This window comes from Cucumis melo, chromosome 3 (genome assembly GCF_025177605.1).
Source record: "Cucumis melo cultivar AY chromosome 3, USDA_Cmelo_AY_1.0, whole genome shotgun sequence".
In the NCBI taxonomy this organism is placed as follows: domain Eukaryota; kingdom Viridiplantae; phylum Streptophyta; class Magnoliopsida; order Cucurbitales; family Cucurbitaceae; genus Cucumis; species Cucumis melo.
The window spans coordinates 22,249,198-22,274,060 of record NC_066859.1 but is presented as its reverse complement, the minus strand read 5'-3'; the positions used below and the strand labels follow the sequence as shown (position 1 = coordinate 22,274,060).

Genomic DNA, 24,863 nt, shown 5'->3' with positions numbered 1-24,863 from the left:
ATTCACATCAAATAAAATATATTTTAAATTCTTGTTTTCTCTTTCTTTTCCTTTTTCTTCTTAATTTGAAATGTTAAATAAGCTTTTGATTGAGTGAGTAAGAAGAAACTTTTGTGGGAAATATAAATATAAAATCATTATTTAATTAGTAAAATAATTAAGTCAAAATTTTTTTTTTCCATTTTCTATTCTTTTGTTTCTATAAAATAAATGGTGCCTTGGGAATTGAAATTCAAAATCTTAATTTTGTGATGTGAACATAATTTAATTTCTATGAAAGTGGATGTTGGAATTTGTTGATTCTATACTTTTTTTTCTCCCTTCTATATTTCTAATTACTTTTATCAAACAACTTAATACTGATTTTTTTCCCTTTATTTATACTTTCTTGTTGCAATAATTTAAGGATGTTATAAATGTTGAAAGTCCTCTTTTGAAAAAATATTCAAAAAAGAAAAAAAAAAAACTCAGCTGATTTAATTTTAAAATAGAAAAATAGATTTGTTTAAACCACCGTTATTTTATCTATTTAGCAATTTTCCAAAATGAAACTTCATGCATTTAACTCGTTATTAAAATTTGGCGATACGAGAGAATTGTTAATACTTTTTATAAAATATAACAAAAAAAAAACTTAAATAAGTTTGAGAAAGTTGGATTGATTTTATTATATTTTATATAAATAATTTCTAACATTTTGCTATTTTTGAAAATACCTTTGTATAATTTAACTAATTTTAGTTAATTTAATCTATAAAATTTTAAGATTTATTTATTTTTAAATTACAAATTTAGTCTACGAACGAGACACTCTAAAATTAACGAATCTACTAATTATAAAACGTAATTCTACAAATTTAATTACACAAAATGTAAGTATATATGTAATGAATAGAATTAATTTTTAAGAATGTAAAATAAAAGTTTTAAGGATGAATTTAGGTAAAAACAACTTTTTATTTTTAGTGGGGTTTTTTCTTTTAATAAAAATATAATATTTATAAAATGAAATGTTAAAATGGGGAAGACAAAAACTTTGGAAATTAAAGAGAATTTTGTAAACAGATAAAAACAAAAATATAATTGAGAGATGGAAGGAAATTGATGAACAGATTCCAAGTAACTTACCTTTTTTAATATTTAATTGTAGTGAATAAATATTTTGTTTTTAGTATATAAAAAGATGAAAGTACCTTTTAAAGATATGCCTATCTCATCACACTATTGTATAAACTTAGGAAATTTATAACCAAATTATTTCAGCTTCAAATTTCTCTAATCTACAAAATAACTACTAAATTCTTTTATATAAATCCAATACTAAAAAAAAAAAAAAAAGTAAATTAATACATATTCTTCTACTAATTTTATACAACAACCCAATAATAGGTGGTCACTATAAATTAAACCAATTATCTCTTGTTCTTGTCGGTTATTATTATTATTATTATTACTTTTTATGTTTCCACTATCCTTAAGCGAACCCGCGATAATTGTTCTTTTATTTGTATTTGTTTTCATGCACACTTTTTTTTTTCCTTACAAAACATTTGAATTCTCAACCAATTCTAAAAAAAACTAATTCTTTAGTTAACATAAACTAAAAAAAACTAATTAACAAAATCAATTGAAAGTAATGTTTTTTGAGTTCAATGGAAAAATAAACTAAAAACTAAATAGTTATTAAGCTTGTGATTTAGTGTTCAATAGATACAAATCACTTTTATAATAATAGTATTAAAAAACATACACTTTTTTTTTGGGTAAGCTAATCCATACTTTCTTAACTATTCAACAAATACTTTGTTGTAAAAAGTGTTTTTAAATTCAAAATGAAAATCAAGATGTAAATCAAATTAAAGTAAGTTCGATTACTAGACCTCACGTTAACGAATAAGTTACAATAAACATATTTAACTAAATAAACAAACAAACATAAGGATAAATCAGGATTCTAACTTTCACTCCCAACTATCTAAATTAACGTATCAAATTTAATTATTTTAAACGTAGGTATAGAACCAAAGAGACTTGGAATTTAAAACCGAAAGTGTCCTAACTAAATAAAGGAATTTTAACCATAGGAATAAAAAATGAAAAGGAAAAAAAAAACAAATAAAAAGTAGAGAGAGAGAGAGAGAGAGAGAGAGAGAGAGAGAAAAGAAAACAAAAAGGTGAAGAGATTTTCGGCGATGCGAACCGTGGCTTTAAATTCACCACTTCCATTACAAATCCCCACATTTGTCAGTCCCACTCTCACTTTCTTCGCCATTTTCACTCTGTTTTTCTCTTTTTTAATCCCTTCTTCTTCTTCTTCTTCTTCTTCTTCTTCTTCTTCCGCCATGGACGCTCATTCCTCTTCCTTTTCAAGCTTTTCCGCTTACTTTCATGCTCTCTCTCAAACCCCATCTCGTCTTTCCCGCCGGGCCTTCTCCGTTTCCACTTCTTTCGACGAAATGACCACTACTCGATCCACTTCCGGCGTCCACATGCAGAGGACTCTCCGCTGGTTCGACCTCGTCGGTTTTGGCCTTGGTGGGATGATAGGTGCTGGTGTCTTCGTCACCACCGGTCCAGCCGCACTGCAAGCTGGACCCGCCATTGTTATCTCTTACGCCATTGCTGGTCTCTGTGCGCTTTTATCGGCTTTTTGCTACACAGAGTTCGCCGTTGATATGCCTGTTGCTGGTGGAGCCTTCAGTTACCTTCGTGTCACATTCGGTATGGTTTCTGTCAATTTCCCAATGTGTACATTTGAATTCGTTGATTTCTGTGCTTTTTCTAACTCCGGGGGATTTTTTTTTGTACGCAGGAGAATTCGCTGCGTTTTTGACCGGTGCGAATCTTATAATGGACTATGTGATGTCTAACGCCGCCGTCGCGAGGAGTTTCAGTCAATACCTAGGTGCCGCAATCGGTATCTCCACCGCTAAATGGAGACTCCACATCCCTGGACTACCTAAAGGATTTGATCAAATCGATTTAATCGCCGTCGCCGTTGTTCTAATCATCACAGTCATCATCTGCTATAGGTCTGTAAGAAATCGAAAATCGTGATCGAATTCTTTCTGAAAGTAAATAGGGTTAGTTTTTTCATTTTTTCGGTGTGGGTGTATGTTCTGTTTTTCAGTACAAAACAGAGCTCGGTTGTGAACATGACGTTGACGGCAATACACATTCTGTTCATAGCTTTTGTGATTGTATTCGGATTCTGGAAAGGGGACTGGAAGAACTTCACAGAACCAGGAGATCCGAAGAACGAATCAGGATTCTTTCCTCACGGAGCCGCCGGCGTTTTTAAAGGTGCGTCTCTGGTTTATCTCAGCTACATCGGCTACGACGCTGTATCAACGATGGCAGAGGAGGTTCGAAGTCCGGCAAAGGATATCCCAATCGGAGTCTCCGGCTCCGTCGTGCTTGTCACCGTTCTTTACTGCTTAATGGCGGCTTCAATGGCCAAGCTCCTTCCCTACGATATGGTACAGTAAATTGTACGGTCTGATTTGCTGTGAAAAGGGAAATCGTTGTTGATTACATTGAAATGATTTTGTGTTTGGTTGCGTTGTGGCGGCAGATCAAGAAGGAGGCGCCGTTCGCGGCGGCGTTTGGTCGGTGGAAATGGGTGTCGAACGTGATCGGGGGCGGGGCAAGCTTCGGAATACTGACGTCACTGTTGGTGGCGATGATGGGACAGGCTCGGTACATGTGCGTCATCGGACGGTCCAGAGTGGTCCCCGCGTGGTTCGCCGAGGTCCATCCCAAAACCTCCACTCCTCTCAACGCCTCCGCCTTTCTTGGTAACTTATTCCATTCTCTTTCTCTCTCTAATTCAACAATTCGTTGTTGAGTGGGGTCAGATTCGAATCTTTAACATCTCGAGTTTACCTCTCCAACAAGAGTGTTGGAGAAATTCAAACTTTCTATTGGTATCTCAAACCCCTTGAATTGACCTAACTAACACGTAGATCGGAGAAATTCGGGCTTTGGATTGGAATCTCAAATCTCTTGAGTTGACCTAGTCGTCGGAGAAATTCCAATTTCGAATTTAAATCTAGAACCTCTTAAATTGACCTAACCAACAAGTGGGTTGAAGAAACAACAACTAAACCAATTGAGCTAGTCTGGATGACAATCTTGTTGAGCTCATATGTGTTAGGCATGTGAAAATCAACCAAGGGGTGTATATTTTGTATAATTTATTCGGTTTTGGTTTTGTTTGAATGTATGTACATGGTTTCAATTTTGTCTCTAATGAGATCAAAGGGTTTTTCTTTTTTCTTTTTTGGTATGAAAATATAAAAAGAGCTATATAGATTAAAATATTGGAGAGAAGAGCTAAAAAGAATATTGTGAACAATATTGAAACTAGCGACTTTAGTTGAAGGGCATTCTATATAATCTAGCTTCACTTCGCTCAATATTGTAAACTTTTGGGGTAAATTGAATGGTTTACGTTAAATCACTGTTTTCCTTTTCTATGTGTTATTTCTCTAATATTCGTTACATAGTTTTTAAATTAATGTAAAGACATAAATATATACAATAAATTTATTACCAATTAGAATCAATCAATATTAGAAAAATACTTTTAATAAGAGTTTGGGGAAATGAATGTTGAAGGGGGCCTTGAGAATCTGCCATTCCAAATGGGAGTGTTTGGATAGGGGAAAAGAAATCTTTTGGGGCCATGGGTTTTGGTAGAAGGAGAAGAAGACCTTTTTTTTTTCCTCCTTGGAAAAAAAGTATATTTGAGTTATTATGATAATTATTTGAAAAGCAAAAAAGTGACCCCACTAGTCATAGTATAGTATGACATCATTGGCTAAAACCCAAGAAAGAGAAGTAAAACTTAGCATTAGTTTGTGATTCATAATGGTTAAGACTGAGAATTAAGATATTGTTAAGGATAGTGGAGGAGAGAGTTTAAACTTTTATGGGATAGGAACACTTTTGTCTTGGCTTCAAGTGCATTTTCTGTCTTTCAAGAAGCAAAAAAAAAAAAAAAAAGCAAAGGAATTTATACATAATACTTGAAGGCCTTGTTGTTTCAACACCATCGAAAATGAAAGAAAAAGATTTCTCTAACTGTTTTTCTTGCACTTTTCTTGTGTTTGGTTCCAAAGGGGAAAAAAAAAACTATGTGGGTCCCTACCTTCACTTTCTTGCCTTCAACCATCTCTCTTAATGACTCCCTCCTCATCTTATCTTTTTAACCCTTTCTTTGTTATCTTGATCCCTTCCACTTTTAACCATGGTTAACTTCTCCGGTGTGTCTTGCGTTATGCCGCGTCGTGTCGAGTTGTTTGTGTTGATCTTTGTTGTGCAGTTTCTTTCTTTTCTATTTATTTGTGCTTTCACAAGATAAGCTCTTGTACTTGGTATTTTGTTTGTTTTCATCATTTAGCTTGATCAACTGATTTAATTGGTGAGGGGTGGGTGGTCTAGATTGGCCCAACTCAACTACAAGATAAATTTAGGAAAATGACCTATAAAGTAGTACCATATTTTGGAAGGATCATATCCTTTAATTAGTTTCCTTCATTTGTGAGACCACTTTATCTCTTTGCAATTATTGGGACTCTGCACAATTTGTTGTTTGTTTTAGTGTTGTTTTTAATCGAAATTTGTTGGTTTGATACAGGGGTTTTCACGGCTGCGATTGCTCTTTTTGCTGACCTTGATGTTCTACTCAACTTTGTATGCATTGGTACACTCTTTGTCTTCTACATGGTTGCCAACGCTGTCATTTATCGACGTTACGTAGAGATAGGAAGCACGAATCCTCGGCCAACGTTATCCTTCCTCTGCTCATTCTCCCTCACTGCCATCATATTCACTCTCATGTGGCACTTTGTAACACCAGGGAAGGCCAAAACCACCCTACTCAGTGTTACTGCCATTGTCGCTATTGTTATCTCGCTAATTTTCCACTGCGTGGTACCTCAAGCACGGAAACCCGAGTTCTGGGGTGTCCCCTTAATGCCATGGATACCCTGTGCATCAATTTTCCTCAACATATTCTTGCTGGGGTCTCTTGATGGCACATCTTACATACGATTTGTGTTCTTTTCGATCCTGGCCGTGCTCATATACATGCTATACAGCGTCCATTCAAGCTCGGATGCAGAAAAAGCCGGTTCCCTATGTGTAAAGAACAGGGAGGTTCCAGAATTAGACAGCAACTTCAAAGTATAGAAAATGCAGAAGAAGAAGAAGTAAGCTTATGTTGACACAGTTTCTTCTCTCTTCACACAAACTAAAACCTTGTAGTATGAAAAAAGGTAAAAAGAAAGGAAACAACAAGTTTTTGCAAAAGTGGAAATCAAAGCTGTAAATATAGTTTGGAAGCTGAAAAATAGTTTATTTGGATCGTGGAGTCCCATTTGATGTTTTTTTCTTTTACGTCAAAATAGAAATTCGAAGCTTCTATTCATGCTTCTCAAACTATTTTTTTTGGTTGAATCATATGCTTAAAGGATGTAATTGAGTTTTATGTTTAAACTAGTTGGATTATATTTAGATTTTTAAATCTTTCCTACTTATATATTTATACACGTAAGCTATTGAGCTATGTTCATCTTTGTACTTATAATTGAGAATCCACAAGGTTCACATTGGTTGGTGACTTTTTAGAAACACTAAGAAGGGGGTTAGTGTAACGCCTCAAAAATTTAGATAATTTTGGAGTCAGTTATCTTAATTTTGTTTATCTAGATTTAATTTATTGGGCGTTATTTTGAATCCATTTAATGAGAATTATTTGATTTAAGTGGGAATTAAAATTAATTAAATATTTCTTGGATGAATATTTAATTAATTAGAGGTTTTGACACGTGGTGTTTGTTGAGTTTTTATTAAATGGTAGGTTAAGAGGATTAAGTAAAGTTGTGGATTTTAGTGTTGTTGAAGTTGAATTTAATTAAATAATTATGGACGTTATTTAATTAAACCGTAGGGTGGAAAGTTTGTTGGAGATTTGATAATTATATGTATACGTGGAAATATATATATAATTATTATGTTAAAGGAAAAGATAATTATATTTGTTGAAATAAAATTATTTAAGGAAAAGATAGTTGTATTTTGGAGAAAGGATATTTATTAAAGGAGAAAAAGTAAAATAATTATATTTTGGGAAAATATAATTATTTGTAAAAGGATAATTAATTACTTTGGAGAAGATAAATAATAATTAATTATTGTGGAAGATAATTAATTATTTTGGAGAAAGATAAATAATAATTAATTATTGTAGAAGATAATTAATTATTTTGGAGGAAGATAAATAATAATTAGTTATTGTGGGAAATAATTAATTATTCTGTAGAAAGATAAATCTTGATTATGGAGTGGAGTTGCTATGGTTGGGTTAAGATAATTCATATTGAAAGTTATATACATATAATTATTATGTTAAAGGAAAAGATATTTATATTTGTTAAAATATAACTATTTAAGGAAAAGGTAATTGTATTTTGGAGAAAAGATATTTGGTAAGGGAGAAAAAGTAAAATAATTATATTTTGGGAAAATATAATTATTTGTAAAAGGATAATTATTTTGGAGAAAGATAAATAATAATTAATTATTGTGGAAGATAATTAATAATTATTTTGGAGAAAGATAAATAATAATTAATTATTGTGGAAGATAATTAATTATTTTGGAGAAAGATAAATAATAATTAATTATTGTGGAAGATAATTAATTATTTTGGAAGAAAGGTAAATAATAATTAATTATTGTGGATGATAATTAATTATTCTGTAGAAAGATAAATATTGTTTATGGAGTGAAGTTGTTATGGTTGAGTTAAGATAATTCATTTTGGAAGTTATAAGTGATTTATTAGAAAAGATTTGATTGATTAAATTAATTGAGGACTTAAGTTAATTTGAGATTTTGGAGGGAAAAGTTAGTTTTGGCGGAATTGTAATTAATTGAGTATATATATATGGATATATATATTTAATTAATAATTTGGAAAAGTGTAGTTAATTATATTATGGAATATAATTATATTTATTTGAAAAAGAAAATAATTCATGAAGAGAGAGATGATTGATTTTGATTGGACGAAAAAGATATATATTTATAAGAGAGAATAATGGTTTAAATAAATATATATTTATTGTAGATTTTGGTGAGAGAAAAATAATAATAATAAAGAAGTATTATTATTATTACTAATGGTTATAAATGCCTAAGATTAAGGCATTGATTTAGGAAAGATAATGGGAATAAAGATATATGTATATTTTTTGGTATTATATATATATATATATATATATATCCTAAAAGGAAAAGGAAATAATAATAATAATTATTATTATTGTTATTATTTGGGTCTATAAATAGCATTGGAATGCTTAAGATGGAATTAAAGGAAAAAGAAAAAGGTTCTTTATCTTCTTCTCTAAGATAACCCTCTGCTGTCGCCGCCTCAGTTGAAGTTAAGATTGGTCTCTTTGGAAGCTTGAGGATTTAAAGTGATGAATTTTTCATCAAGGATAAGAGGATTTTCCAACCTCCATCTGAGTAACCTTGGTAAGCCAATAAAATTAAATTAATATTTTATTAATTTAATTTTGGATCTATTTGAGGTTTCTTTAAAGGTTCAATTGACTAAACTTTTTAAGATCTAAATCTTGGATTTTTCCCAATCAAGGTTGAATTGGTTTCAACCCCAATTTTTAGAAAGTTAATTAATTTGGGAGGATTTTTGGATGTTAGCCAATTGCTAATCTCATTAATTAAGATACTAAGTGTTCCTTTTATGATTAGGATCAAGTTAATTGGAGAATTTTACTGTCAACTAGGGAGTACCTTGTTTGGCTAAAATCTCCAGGTAAGAGATTCTCCTACTAGACCTTCGAACTGAATTCAAGAGACCGCATGTAATTATGATTATGCATTGATGGTAGCTAAGATGCATAATTTGAGGATAATGATTATACTGAGAGTATGATGATAGTTGATGTTGATGATGATGACTGAGATTATTATGTTGATGATTGATGATGATGACTGATGTTATGTTAATGACCGGTAGTATGTTGTTGATGACTGTTGATGATTGTTAATGCATGATATATTAATCACATGATTAAGGACGTTAAGATTAATACTCATGCCATATTATGATGTTATGTTATGCTACATGCTATGGATAGGGTGTTCTGTTAACTTTGTCTATTAGAGTCGTACCTGCATGGGTGTCCTTCGGGATCACCACCTATTTAGGACTGTGTGGTCCGACGGGACGCCAGTCTAGCATGTATATAGATATGATTCGAGTGATTCGACGGGGTCCTCGCATCCCGATTGTCTTAGTGTTACCCCCGGGTTCACTACAGACCAGCATGTCCTAGGTGCTCCCTCGGGACACCGAAGACCAGATTTTCGTTCCTACGGGAGCGCATGTTGCACGTGTTCGGGAACGTGCCAGAGATTGGGTACCATTTTCAGGACTCTAATGGGAAGTTAACAGACACCTAGCGGGACTAGTAGTAGGTCCCTTACTGAGTATATGTTTATACTCACTCTTTCTATGTTTAACATTTCAGGCGAAGGTAAAGGTAGAGGAAAGCTGGCGAGCGACAGAGAAGGATCCGTGACATGCCATATGGGGACCCAGTTTTGCTTCCGCGTTTATGTTTCAGTGTTTTAATATTCCGTTTTTAATGAAAATTTATTCTTCCCTCGTTTCAAAAAGTGTCTCTTGTCATTGTTTCGTTTTTTAGTAACGACCTCAGCTTAGTATAAAGAGTTGGGTCGTTACAGTTGGTATCAGAGCGTCAGCTTTTAGGTTCTGTAGACTAACTTACGATGTGAGTCTCTGATTTTGTCTCTATATATGGCTATTACGGTCCTTCGTCACTCGCCAGGTATGTATTTTATGATACATGATTATGAATATGCACGTGACCTTGCCTGTATTAAACTAGAACTGCATGAATGTTATGATTTAAATGGTGATGGTTTTGGTGTTGAAGTTTAAGAAAAATGTTGCCACGTAGTGGTGCTCAAAGGGGTGATTGAGTAGGCAAAAGAGTTGGACGTGTTCAGCGTGATGAACTGCTTTATGACTGGATATCTAAGACATTAGTTATGTTGGTGGTTTTAAAGGAAACTAAAGGCATGGTTAAGTTCAAGTATATCAAACACATTTGATGGTGTTTAGAATTGAGTTGCTGGAGAAGGAACAAAGCAAACTTTAGTGCATAGTTATTTTGGTGAGACTTCAAGAAACTGTTTTTGAGTTTACCATGAAGGATAAGTTACAGCTAGTTTAAAGTACAAGTGATGAATTAACGAACTCCTTTAGAATAACTAGCTAAGTTGATGTCATTAAAGAAAGTCAATAGTTGGACATGAGTTTGAACTTTATCAAACAAGAAAAGAGAAATTAGTAAGTTCTAAAGATTGCTAAATGGTGGAGAATGCCTTACTAAGGGTGGAAGTCCGAAGTTGGAAAATAGAATGTAGTTTTTGAAGAGTTATGAATTAAGTTTTACTTGGATAAGTGTAAAGAGAAGAAAAGTATTTGAGAAAAGTAATATTTTGTCAAGTAAGGTAGAGCATTGCGCAACATGAGTGTTGCACTTAAGAAAATTTTATGGCAGAGTTACCAAGTTGAGAAGGCTACTTAGGAACAAGAGTATGACAAGGGAGCTCGATACTCGAAATTGTTCGAGGACTAAAACTTTCGAGGACGAAAGTTTCTTAGCGAGGGAAGATTGTAACACCCAATAAATTTAAGGAACTTATTATGGGTATTACATTAAGTGGACTTCAAAGTTAAGGAATATATTCGGTTGTTTTGTGTTGGATTAATTAAATATATATACATGGGTGTGTATATTTAATTAAAGATTTTGGAATTCGGTAGAATTTGTTATTAATTAAGACGTGAGAGCCAAGTATCCCAAGTTGTTCAAAGATTAGAACTTTCGAGGACGAAAGTTGTTAAAGGAGGGAAGATTGTAACGCCCCAAAAATTTAGATAATTTTGGAGTCAGTTATCTTAATTTTGTTTATCTAGATTTAATTTATTGGGCGTTATTTTGAATCCATTTAATGAGAATTATTTGATTTAAGTGGGAATTAAAATTAATTAAATATTTCTTGGATGAATATTTAATTAATTAGAGGTTTTGACACGTGGTGTTTGTTGAGTTTTTATTAAATGGTAGGTTAAGAGGATTAAGTAAAGTTGTGGATTTTAGTGTTGTTGAAGTTGAATTTAATTAAATAATTATGGACGTTATTTAATTAAACCGTAGGGTGGAAAGTTTGTTGGAGATTTGATAATTATATGTATACGTGGAAATATATATATAATTATTATGTTAAAGGAAAAGATAATTATATTTGTTGAAATAAAATTATTTAAGGAAAAGATAGTTGTATTTTGGAGAAAGGATATTTATTAAAGGAGAAAAAGTAAAATAATTATATTTTGGGAAAATATAATTATTTGTAAAAGGATAATTAATTACTTTGGAGAAGATAAATAATAATTAATTATTGTGGAAGATAATTAATTATTTTGGAGAAAGATAAATAATAATTAATTATTGTAGAAGATAATTAATTATTTTGGAGGAAGATAAATAATAATTAGTTATTGTGGGAAATAATTAATTATTCTGTAGAAAGATAAATCTTGATTATGGAGTGGAGTTGCTATGGTTGGGTTAAGATAATTCATATTGAAAGTTATATACATATAATTATTATGTTAAAGGAAAAGATATTTATATTTGTTAAAATATAACTATTTAAGGAAAAGGTAATTGTATTTTGGAGAAAAGATATTTGGTAAGGGAGAAAAAGTAAAATAATTATATTTTGGGAAAATATAATTATTTGTAAAAGGATAATTATTTTGGAGAAAGATAAATAATAATTAATTATTGTGGAAGATAATTAATAATTATTTTGGAGAAAGATAAATAATAATTAATTATTGTGGAAGATAATTAATTATTTTGGAGAAAGATAAATAATAATTAATTATTGTGGAAGATAATTAATTATTTTGGAAGAAAGGTAAATAATAATTAATTATTGTGGATGATAATTAATTATTCTGTAGAAAGATAAATATTGTTTATGGAGTGAAGTTGTTATGGTTGAGTTAAGATAATTCATTTTGGAAGTTATAAGTGATTTATTAGAAAAGATTTGATTGATTAAATTAATTGAGGACTTAAGTTAATTTGAGATTTTGGAGGGAAAAGTTAGTTTTGGCGGAATTGTAATTAATTGAGTATATATATATGGATATATATATTTAATTAATAATTTGGAAAAGTGTAGTTAATTATATTATGGAATATAATTATATTTATTTGAAAAAGAAAATAATTCATGAAGAGAGAGATGATTGATTTTGATTGGACGAAAAAGATATATATTTATAAGAGAGAATAATGGTTTAAATAAATATATATTTATTGTAGATTTTGGTGAGAGAAAAATAATAATAATAAAGAAGTATTATTATTATTACTAATGGTTATAAATGCCTAAGATTAAGGCATTGATTTAGGAAAGATAATGGGAATAAAGATATATGTATATTTTTTGGTATTATATATATATATATATATATATATATCCTAAAAGGAAAAGGAAATAATAATAATAATTATTATTATTGTTATTATTTGGGTCTATAAATAGCATTGGAATGCTTAAGATGGAATTAAAGGAAAAAGAAAAAGGTTCTTTATCTTCTTCTCTAAGATAACCCTCTGCTGTCGCCGCCTCAGTTGAAGTTAAGATTGGTCTCTTTGGAAGCTTGAGGATTTAAAGTGATGAATTTTTCATCAAGGATAAGAGGATTTTCCAACCTCCATCTGAGTAACCTTGGTAAGCCAATAAAATTAAATTAATATTTTATTAATTTAATTTTGGATCTATTTGAGGTTTCTTTAAAGGTTCAATTGACTAAACTTTTTAAGATCTAAATCTTGGATTTTTCCCAATCAAGGTTGAATTGGTTTCAACCCCAATTTTTAGAAAGTTAATTAATTTGGGAGGATTTTTGGATGTTAGCCAATTGCTAATCTCATTAATTAAGATACTAAGTGTTCCTTTTATGATTAGGATCAAGTTAATTGGAGAATTTTACTGTCAACTAGGGAGTACCTTGTTTGGCTAAAATCTCCAGGTAAGAGATTCTCCTACTAGACCTTCGAACTGAATTCAAGAGACCGCATGTAATTATGATTATGCATTGATGGTAGCTAAGATGCATAATTTGAGGATAATGATTATACTGAGAGTATGATGATAGTTGATGTTGATGATGATGACTGAGATTATTATGTTGATGATTGATGATGATGACTGATGTTATGTTAATGACCGGTAGTATGTTGTTGATGACTGTTGATGATTGTTAATGCATGATATATTAATCACATGATTAAGGACGTTAAGATTAATACTCATGCCATATTATGATGTTATGTTATGCTACATGCTATGGATAGGGTGTTCTGTTAACTTTGTCTATTAGAGTCGTACCTGCATGGGTGTCCTTCGGGATCACCACCTATTTAGGACTGTGTGGTCCGACGGGACGCCAGTCTAGCATGTATATAGATATGATTCGAGTGATTCGACGGGGTCCTCGCATCCCGATTGTCTTAGTGTTACCCCCGGGTTCACTACAGACCAGCATGTCCTAGGTGCTCCCTCGGGACACCGAAGACCAGATTTTCGTTCCTACGGGAGCGCATGTTGCACGTGTTCGGGAACGTGCCAGAGATTGGGTACCATTTTCAGGACTCTAATGGGAAGTTAACAGACACCTAGCGGGACTAGTAGTAGGTCCCTTACTGAGTATATGTTTATACTCACTCTTTCTATGTTTAACATTTCAGGCGAAGGTAAAGGTAGAGGAAAGCTGGCGAGCGACAGAGAAGGATCCGTGACATGCCATATGGGGACCCAGTTTTGCTTCCGCGTTTATGTTTCAGTGTTTTAATATTCCGTTTTTAATGAAAATTTATTCTTCCCTCGTTTCAAAAAGTGTCTCTTGTCATTGTTTCGTTTTTTAGTAACGACCTCAGCTTAGTATAAAGAGTTGGGTCGTTACAGTTAGTAAGCATTTACTAAAAGTGACAAAAAAAGCAAAGCCTATTTATATGTAAAGGGAAGAGAGTGGATGTTGACTATTGGGTAAGTGTTTACGTAGACCCATTTTTGCACATTTTATAACTATGGCTTTGGTTTCTTCTATTCTATTCTAATCTATTCTCTCTCTTTTTTATTAAATTAACCATTAGTTTATTAAGCATGGTTTTTCAAAAGTTATAGTCCCTATGATTTGGTCTAACATTTTAAAATCCTCACCTTCTCATCCTATGCCAATAGCATTGCGATCTTACATTTTCTTGTACGAGTGTGTGAAAAGAGATTGAGAAGAAGACGAAATTCAGTGTGAATATTGTTGAAATATATTATATTACATTTTGTCCGAATGTGTGAAAAGAGATCGAGAAAAGAAAAAGCATTTCGATCTTACATTTTGTCTGAGTGTATGAAAAGCGATCGAGAAAAAAACGAAATTCATTGTGAATGTTGTTGAAATCTATTATATTAGGGTTAGAAGTGGGAGGAAGTTATTAGGGAACAAATAAATCAATTCTTTTTCTTTTCTTTCAGATAGAAAATGGGTTGTCTAACTACCAAGAGATCGTTTGGGACAAAAACTATCAAAGACTATAATAATCACTCCATTTGCTACCATATTTATACTACCATTTACACACCAAACATATATTATATTATTATAATCCAACTATACAACTTACAACTATAATAGCTCACTTTCTGCCCCCAAGCGTCCCCTAAATATAGAGTAATGTAAGGAGTCATATTTCTTAAAATAGTCGAGACGTGCAAAACGTCCAAGCACTCACACATATTAATAAAATAAACTATTAACATCGATAAACATTGCATATGATGAAAAGGGTAGGGGTAGGGTGAAATTTTAAAATAAAAACTAATACTTAAAAGAGGAAAAAAGGGGGGCTTAGATGCAAAGAAAATAGTACTTTTTTTTTTTGTATGTGACCAAACTAGAAAAAGAAAAGCTTAATGGGACCATGATGTTGGTATCTTGTTTTGGTTCAATATCCCATTTTAATCCTTTTTGTCTCTTGTACTATTCTTTTTAATTCCCCCCCTATTTTTCTCTTTTTTGTATCTAATCAAACCCTTTTTCTTTCCATCTCCCTCTTATTCCTTCACAAATTTAATTGGTCAAAATACCCAAAATAATAATAATAATAAATAAATAAATAACTTTTAATTGAATCTACAAACATGGGTTCCCATACTTAGCTTGTAATTCACAAAATTATAACCCAACCCGGGAATTTTGACCCTTCTTTTCGCTTTTTTCATCCTTCATACATAGATAGACTTGTGATTGAGTTCTTCTAAGATTCGATTTAATATTATATTCTTTAAGGATCATTCATTGTTATCAAATGTCATTACTTTATGCATGTCACGTGTTGTTTTAAAATAGATTAGATTGTTAAAAGAAAAATATCTTATCTTTTGTTGTTCCATACACACATATATGATTTATTGGTTCTTCGATTCTTTATCTTGATCATATATCCTTAGTCTTATTAAAAGCGGAAAAAAGAAAAGTTTTTTTTTTTTTAATTGACTCTAATATATATGTATATGTATATATTAGATTACAAGAATTTGTTGGATTTTGTTCTGATTGAATCTTGGTATCTCTTTTGACTTTATGTTTTGATAACTTTAGGCAAAGGAATTAGTTTGAACAAATAAAGAGTGAAGTGGGGTTTTAACTTATTCTTAGAATATGAGAAATTGGGATAATTTAGAGGTAAATTTTAGAATATTAGACTGATTTAATTGTTATTATTTTAAAAGAAAAGAGTAAAAAGCAGAGTTGAAAAGATTGATGCTGTGATGCTTAAGTACAAGTGGACTTCAACTGATGGCACCATTGGGTTCCAAGTCAGAGAATTAAATAAGGTCATAAATTACCATTATAAAAAAAGAAAAAAGAAAAAAGGAAAAAGGAAAATTAATTGGAACAAATATATATAACTTTTACTTTTTTTTTTCCTTTAATCTTAAAATGTCTATTTGGGAATAATTATCACTCAAATTATAGCTTTGAATTTGGATCAAGTCATATCATGTCTTTGGTGGGAATAATATGATCTTTTCAAAATTAAATTGTATAAAATATTTGTGAATTTCTAGGTACCTTTCATTCATTTATTCATCAAAATGTTTCATTTTTTTTTTTTTTTATCCTTTTAACTTTTTCAACATTTTTTTTACGTTAAAATATAAATGAAATTCATGGAATTGCTACACAGTGTCATTCACGAAAATTGATGTGACACTTGATGTGTATAAATTTTTAGTTGAAATAAATGATAATTAACGATAATAATCTTAGTATTTTATACATCATTTGTCTATTTTTAGGGTAATACAAGCAAACTAAAAGATTACATCATTTGAAACAAGCCTATAAAATCACACAAGGCAAGGGTAAGCAAGAAGGGAAAACTCGTGCTTCTCTAAAGCGTTAGATGAAATGAAGTGTGTAGTAACATTTTGACATTGATGAATGTGAGAGAAACAGACAACACACATAACATTTCCCTAAGTCTTTGCATCGATCCTTGATATCATCCACAATGTTATTTTGCAAATGATCACCTTTAAGCAATTATATTCAACCAAGAGGTTAGAATGAAGAATTGGAAAATGCTCTCCCATCCTAAGATAAAGCGTCTTAGTTAATCTTATTGCATCTATGAATTAATTTTGATCTTGCAAGATGAATATGACTCAGGTAGTTCTGAAACACTCACTCTATATGTCGACCTTACTTTAGAAACAAGGTTTAAAGCAACATTGGTATTCAACTTCCGAACATATTTTCTTAGGTGGTTGACAACTAACAAGAGTAATAAATGTTATGTAGGTAGATGGATCACCAACATATCTTTCTCATCGAACACCACCACATCACAACGCATCTTCTTCATATGTTGACTAATTGACTCATAAATGAACTTACTATATATATATCCATCGGTTGGAACTGAAACAACATCTTATTCCTTGCCTCTAAATTCCCTAGACAATGGTACTGCTCCATGAAGGAGATGTGATCAAAGAGCTGGTGCCAATAATCTTGATAACTTTAGTAATATAAGCTGTCACAAAAAGGAACTAATATTAATGGAAATGAATGGAGACCAAGTCTCCTCGTGAATTTGGCAGCGCCACGGTAGGTGAGTTGTAGTTTTCACATGCATGCATTCAAAGTTTAAAGTATTTTTTCGTGTAATTCAAAGTTCAAGTGTAAAAGAGGTAACTTTACAAAGCTTATAACCATAGTTAAGAGATATTTTTGTTATAACGTTTATATTGAAACAAAACTCAAATCTCATGGATAAAATTTCAACATTTTTAGGATCAGATTATGAAAGACTTAAAGGCTAAAAATGTAACTTGTTAAAATCTAAAGACCAAACAAAAAGTAAACCTAAAATATCGACTAAACAAACATTTCCTCTCATTTCTTTAATACATAGTGTTGTCTATGATTTATTTCTACTTAAAAGCAAGAAAACAAACCCCTAAACATTTTTAACCATCTTTTAACCCTAATAAGATAATATCTCTAAATAAATAAATAAATAACTCTCTAATATTGTCTTTTCATTTAAGTGCTATTTGACACTAAAATCTCCAATAAAGTTTCATCAAAATCAAATTAGAGAAATAAAAATTAGTAACGTGTAAAAGAATAATTAGTCTTTGTTTCCCTTTTAATTTAGTCTTTTCCAAATCCCCCTTTTATCATTTTGTCCTTTGATTAAGAAAGATAAATAAGATTAAATTTGTGATTAGCATTTTATTTGTCCAAATAAATAAATAAATAAATTTTAAAAAGATACCATATAGCTATTGCTTTCACTTTGTTGTTAGTGATTTAGAGAAAAAAGGCTACCCAAAAAAAAAAAAAAAATCCTTACTTTTAGCATTACCTTTTCTCCACTCCTAATTTGAGTTCACCTATAGTATGATGTTACATTATAGTTATCCAATGAATTGACATCTTGACGAGCATAACTATTATATAATATTTTCATGTACCTTAAATTATGATTAATGTCTCAAATCTTGTCTGGCGTTCAAAAGTCGTTTTCATCAGTCAACGTACATCTTGATATCTATTACATTAATAACAGTTACCTAGCTAAGCTACGATCTTTAAATTGAAATTCTTACATAACAACTTATTGTTGTTTTTATATAAGAATGCGCGTGACGTAGGTATGATTAGGAATAACATAAAACTCCGAAAATCTAACATCACTTATTCATTTAGCATTCTTTACAATATACAAACCAAAGAGGGAAAATTGTATATTTATATACACATTCCCTTTTTATATATAGGGAATTGTTATAAATTTGTCTACTTGGCCAAACCCTTTTCTCTATGGAGCAAAGTGGGGTGTCTTTGTCAAAAAAAAAAAAAAAAAAAAAAAAATGAAAGTAGGGTCCAAATGAAAATGTTCTCTTTCTCATCACAAAACCCAAAAAACCCACTAAAAGCCAATTGAGATTTTTCCCACCACTACTTCTAATCAATCAATCTTTCATCTCTTTTTCATTATTATTATTATTTTCTTTTTCCTTCTCAATTCTCAAACCCTATCTGACTTTGGTTTGTTAATGAAATAAATAAAGTACAATACTAGAAAGTGAAGGAATTATTTAAAAGAAAGATGAGGATATCAAAATGATGAGGGGGGAGAGGGCAAAGGAGAAGGATTTGAATATCTTTTACTTTTGGGATTTATTTATTCGTTTGAGTTGTAATATCGTATTGGTCGTTCTACTTTTAAGTTTGATCTCAAATTTAGTTTCTACGGTTGTTTTGTTGTTAATTTTTTAAAAAACTTATGTTTGTTATCTATTATCGTTTGTCTGTAGAATTAATTTTGAAGAACTTAATTAAAGATTTATAAAAAAGAAAAAAAAACATGGAAGAAACGAAAATTTTTAAAATGTAAAGATCGAAATGATATTTTAATAATAACTTTCGGTTTTGGGTGAAAAAGGTTAAGGGTGATTTGATCCTTCATAAAATCAAAACCCAACTTGTGAAAGGGCATATTATCTAAAATCCATTTTGTTTGAAAGTGGGGTATGAGAGAATATATGTTGGGGAGAGGTATTTGCAAGTGGAGTTTGAAAATGAACCTTCCTTTTCTCTTTCTTTCCTTTTTTTTTTCCCAATATAATATGAAGGATGTGAAATTAGAGATTCCAAGATTTGATTAAACTAAAAAAAGAAAATGAATCATGTGTTCATCTATTCAGTTATACACATATTAATAAAAATGAAATTTACGAAATAGAGAATCAAATTGTCACCATAAGTTTTGTTACCTATCGTATGAACTTTAGTTAAGAAATCGAATATTAATAAAATATGATAATAATAATGAAAACTAAATTATTTAAGAGTTTTTGAAGTGTTGAAGATTCAAGGGAATATAGAAATGAGGGATGGAGCCTCTAATCTTAAAGATGGGAATGATGATGTTTGAGTTGAGGACTAATCTATGTTATTTTGCATTGCTAAATTGCTTCTTTTATTTTATTATTATTTGTTTGGTTTGTGTTTTAGTAGTGAGTAAAAAAATATTGGTGGAGAAGCTCTCTCGACACAAATTTTATTCATTTGATAAAGACAAGATTTTGATGTTAAATTTGACGATTATTCAAATAAAAACCGAAAATTTAAAGTGGGGTTTTCGAATGAAGTCATCTCCATTCATCGTTTCATCAGGTAGACCCAAAAATCAAACGGTCCATTTTTATTGATTATGATTTCTCAATGATGCTGCCTGAGATGTTCGTCGGGATAAATTAATGGGATTTCTCCATGTTTGCCATTTTGCATCAAATTCCGGAAGATATAGAGAGAAAGGGAAAGGGATTTTTCAGTTTCTTAGTCTTCGTCTTTGCACCACCCAATTTTTTGCATCATCATCACCATCATCATGCATTGTTGAATGTGAAAAACCAACTTCAAAGGATTTCAACGCTACCCATGTTTCGTATGTGCATGAAATACTGAAATTATGTGCAAAAAGAAAGTTGTTCTTGCAAGGGAAGGCTTGCCATGCCCAAATTCTGCTAATGGGGTTGAAAACAGACTTATTAACGTCAAATATACTCATCAACACGTACTCGAAATGTGGTTCCGTTGATTCTGCACGCCAAGTGTTCGATGAAATGCCCAGCCGAAGTTTGGTGTCGTGGAACACCATGATTGGGTCGCTTACTCAGAATGGACAGGAGAACGAGGCTCTTGGTCTTTTATTGCAGATGCAAAGAGAAGGAACCCCTTTTAGTGAATTCACCATTTCAAGTGTCCTTTGTGCATGTGCTGCTAAATGTGCTCTTTCTGAATGCCAGTTGCTTCATGCCTTTGTTATTAAGGCTGCAATGGATTTGAATGTTTTTGTTGCAACTGCATTGCTTGATGTTTATGCAAAATGTGGTTTGATGAAGGATGCGGTTAGTGTTTTTGAGTCGATGCCTGATAGGAGTGTTGTTACATGGAGTTCAATGGCAGCAGGATATGTGCAAAATGAGATGTATGAGGAAGCTTTGGCATTGTTTCGAAAAGCTTGGGAAACTGGGTTGAAACATGACCAGTTTTTAATGTCATCTGTGATTTGTGCTTGTGCTGGATTGGCAGCCATGATTGAAGGGAAACAGGTGAATGCTTTGCTATCTAAATCTGGTTTTTGTTCTAATATATTTGTTGCTTCGTCTCTTATTGACATGTATGCAAAATGTGGTGGAATTGAAGAATCTTATAAAGTATTTCAAGATGTGGAAAGGAGAAATGTTGTTTTGTGGAATGCTATGATATCTGGCCTGTCAAGACACGCTCGTTCACTTGAGGTGATGATTTTATTTGAGAAAATGCAGCAGATGGGCTTGAGTCCAAATGATGTTACTTTTGTTTCTGTCTTGTCTGCTTGCGGTCATATGGGCTTGGTTAAAAAAGGACAGAAATATTTTGACCTGATGATAAAAGAGCATCATTTGGCACCAAATGTCATTCACTATTCTTGCATGGTAGACACTCTTAGCCGGGCAGGGCAGACCTTTGAGGCTTACGATTTGATTAGTAAAATGCCCTTTAATGCTTCTGCTTCTATGTGGGGTTCTCTTTTGGCTTCTTGTAGGACCCATGGGAATCTTGAACTTGCTGAGTTTGCTGCTAAAAAATTGTTTGACATCGAACCACACAATTCAGGAAACTATTTGTTGCTGTCCAACATGTATGCAGCAAATGGTAAGTGGGACGAAGTCGCAAAGATGAGGAAGCTCCTTAAAGAAAGTGATGTGAAGAAAGAGAGGGGCAAGAGTTGGATTGAGATTAAGGACAAGGTTCACTTGTTTATGGTCGGAGAGAGAAATCATCCTAAGATTGTTGAAATTTACTCAAAATTGAATGAGGTAATGGACGAGTTACAGAAGCTTGGTTACAAGGCAGAGACTCAGCATGATCTTCATCAAGTGGGAGAGAGCATTAAACAAGAACTTTTGAGGCACCACAGTGAGAAACTCGCTTTTATTATGGGATTATTGTTTTTACCTCCCAGTGCACCTATTAGGATTATGAAAAACCTTAGAATCTGTGGAGACTGCCACTCTTTTATGAAGCTTGCCTCTAAATTTGTTTGTAGGGATGTCATAGTCAGGGACACCAACCGATTCCACCATTTTAAGAATGGGTGTTGTTCTTGTGGCGATTTTTGGTGAATATTGGTTTTCTTTTGAAGTGCTTCTGTTCCAACACATCATTCTAAGTATATAGTGATATTCCCGTTTATTTAATCAAATATGCAAGGCAGTAAAGATCGACTTGTAACATAGTCTCGACCTCAATGCATTAGATCGTCCAAAGTCACTATTAAAGATCGACTTGTACCATTAGTTTCCTTTCGTTTGGGCTGTATCATGATCGAGATGGGCTTGTTAACATGTTTGTCCTTAGAGGTGAATTCTTAGAGCACTGAACACTATGCTTCCAAGTTCTAATCATGCAACCAAAATTTCTTCTTATCATTCATTCAAGCATAATCTTTTAACCTCCGCAGGATTGCTAAGATGTGCGACTGAGGATAAGTCCAACAAGAACTTTTTCAGGTAAGTCAATCCCCATTTTCTACTTTAGTAGTTCCTGAGATGTCACAATCTGGAGCAATGATGCGACGTGATCGTGATGCGGCCGATGCCCCTCTTTTAAGGGTCAACTAAAATAAATAATTTTGGAGGTGGCACCGACCATATTTAAATATATAATTAGACACTTAATTAAAAAATTATTGATCTACACAAATTCAAATATGAGTACGGGAGTCATTTGTTTATAGAAAATGTGTAAGCACCGTGAAAAAGGTTACTAAATTTTATCTATTATTATTCGATAAAAAATGAAAATTTATTTTGGATTTAGAAAATAATTTCCTATTCCTAAAAAATATTCTAACATCAAACGTTGATGTTATAAATTTCCGTGGTTGAATAATATTTCATGTATTTAAGAAATTAATAAATTAAAAAAATAATAATAATAAAGAACCTACTCAGTCTTACTTTATAAAATAAAAATATGGTTATTGATTTGAAATTGAAATTGAAATTGAAAATGCTTTAAAATTCAAAATTAGAAATGTTTCAAATACTACCTTTGGTTTTTATGCAACAAGGGAATAAACACCACTGATTCTCAAATTTAATTTCAGTTAGGCATATTTATGGGATTTTAGCCAAAAACCATAAAGAGAACACCATTAGTTGAATTTTCAAGTTATGAAAGACTTTGTGAATCCCATATTTATTTATTTATTTATCAAAGTTCTAAGCTTTTAAACGTGAAATTAGAATAGAATAGTTTTATACAAATATATGTACAAAATAATAATAGTAGTAATAATAATATGCTCATGGACTAAATTTGTACTCAAAGGATAAAGCACAAGTCACAATAACTAATTTGATATAACATGTGATATTAATATATGAAACAAATCTCATGGAACAACATTATATAGGGAGTTATAAATAAAGCAAAAACAACTGAATCTTACTATTTAAACTTACTGTAAACATTCAATTGAAACATAAAAATAGTATCTTCATCGAGATAAAAAAAAAAATCATAATAATTGAATGATAAGAGAATTTTAAACCTTTTATCAGTGTAAATTGGAAAGGTCTTGAATTTTCTATTAGTGAGATTTGATGAGAGATTTCCACATCATTTTGGTGCTATTTCCATTGAAGAATTTTTAAACCCTACTGCAAACTAAAGTAAGGAGAGAACTGAAGAGGGGATTTGCACATCATTTTGGGTTTCATTCCCATTGAAGAATTTTTAATTCTCTTCTTGAGGATTTCTCCCCTCCCTGCCCCTTTGAGTTTCATCCTCTTGTAGGAGAGGAAAAAAAAAAAAAGAAGAAGAATTGTTCCATCTCTGTGTGCCCTCCAGAGTCTAAAAGAAGTATTTCTTTATGTAAGTAAGGGAGCAGAACGTGAAGAGAAGTGGAGAACTGGAGATGTTTTGGAGAAAAAATAGGGAAGGGGAGAACGTGAGAGTGAGAAGAGAGAAATAGAAAAAATGGGAGATTTAATTATTCTTTTAAAACAAAATGATTGTCTCATATCTTCAATTCAAACTAGTTTTTAATTTCTTTTATACGGTATCTAATGTTGCTCATTCGCACGTCTAGGCTGCCATTCCATAGATTTTGGTCTGCAGCAATCTTTCAACTTAAAGTTGCTGTTGTTCTGTTAGGAAGAATCACTTTGTTCCTTTCTGAGCATCTTATCTTTTATCGACTTGGTTTTAAGATCACTAGATCCCGTTTGAGAAATGCTGTATGAAATGTTTACCTGTTGAAGAAGTGGTTTTTACATAATTCTTAAGTTTCGCCAATTTCATTAGATGCGCTTGTGTTGGCATCAAATCTCAGTGCTTGCTTGAGTACGAAATGGGTGATGGTGAAAAAGTTATGTGCAATTCATGCTGTCCTCTTTGCAGTATTCTTTCGACAAATCTGAGATAAATTGATAACTCAGTGGTAGGGCACACTCTGTCATAGATCAGCAGCTTAACTAATACCAATCTAGAGCATACATGAACAAGAACATCTAGAACCAAGGAGGCCAAACGTGAGCCATCTTCACTTTATTGAAATATCATTCTGTTCCTTTAATTGGTTGAATTCTTTGAGGTTTTGCTTTTCTATATTGACATAGAAGCATAACTGTGTATATGTGTCTGCTAGAACCGGTAATTTTGGTAGAAGCCCTGAAGCCATTGGATTACTTTTTCTCGAGCGTGGTTGCAAGTTGAAAAGTTTGATTCTTTCTATATCGGTAGTGGTACAATAATCTCTTTTGGAATGACACGTAGCTAAATTCATTCATCTTCATTGAGCTCTTTATTTCCAAGTTTGATGAAGTGAAGACTGATGAGCTGTTGGATTTTCAGAACTTATTGGCTTTCTTGCTTGTTTGTTTATTTTATTATGATTCTCTTCTCTTTGCAGATTGAATGTGAGACGGGGCATGCGATTTAGTTACCGTGACTCTCATTTGTTTATAATTAATTTCGTTAATCTAGCATTTAAAGTTCTATTTCTGCGACTTGTAGCGCAAAGAGACAAGCTTGTGCGATAAAATGTGCTAACTTTGCCTTGCTGGGATATCATGGTACACAT

General features: G+C 31.8%; 2 protein-coding genes across 2 annotated transcripts; both read left to right on the top strand.

Moving 5' to 3' along the window:
• Window positions 1–2,215: 2,215 nt before the first annotated feature.
• On the top strand, window positions 2,216–6,542 carry LOC103496518 (cationic amino acid transporter 6, chloroplastic). Its single transcript, XM_008458387.3, has 5 exons — window positions 2,216–2,721; window positions 2,813–3,032; window positions 3,131–3,479; window positions 3,575–3,797; window positions 5,642–6,542. The coding sequence occupies exons 1-5, from the start codon at window positions 2,343–2,345 to the stop codon at window positions 6,193–6,195; spliced, it is 1,725 nt and encodes a 574-aa protein (XP_008456609.2). The 5' UTR covers window positions 2,216–2,342; the 3' UTR covers window positions 6,196–6,542.
• A 13,211-nt stretch (window positions 6,543–19,753) lies between these two features.
• Window positions 19,754–22,010, top strand: LOC103496519 (pentatricopeptide repeat-containing protein At5g04780, mitochondrial). Its single transcript, XM_008458388.3, has one exon. It carries the CDS (start codon window positions 19,987–19,989, stop codon window positions 21,895–21,897), a length of 1,911 nt encoding a protein of 636 aa, XP_008456610.2. The 5' UTR covers window positions 19,754–19,986; the 3' UTR covers window positions 21,898–22,010.
• Window positions 22,011–24,863: the final 2,853 nt, after the last annotated feature.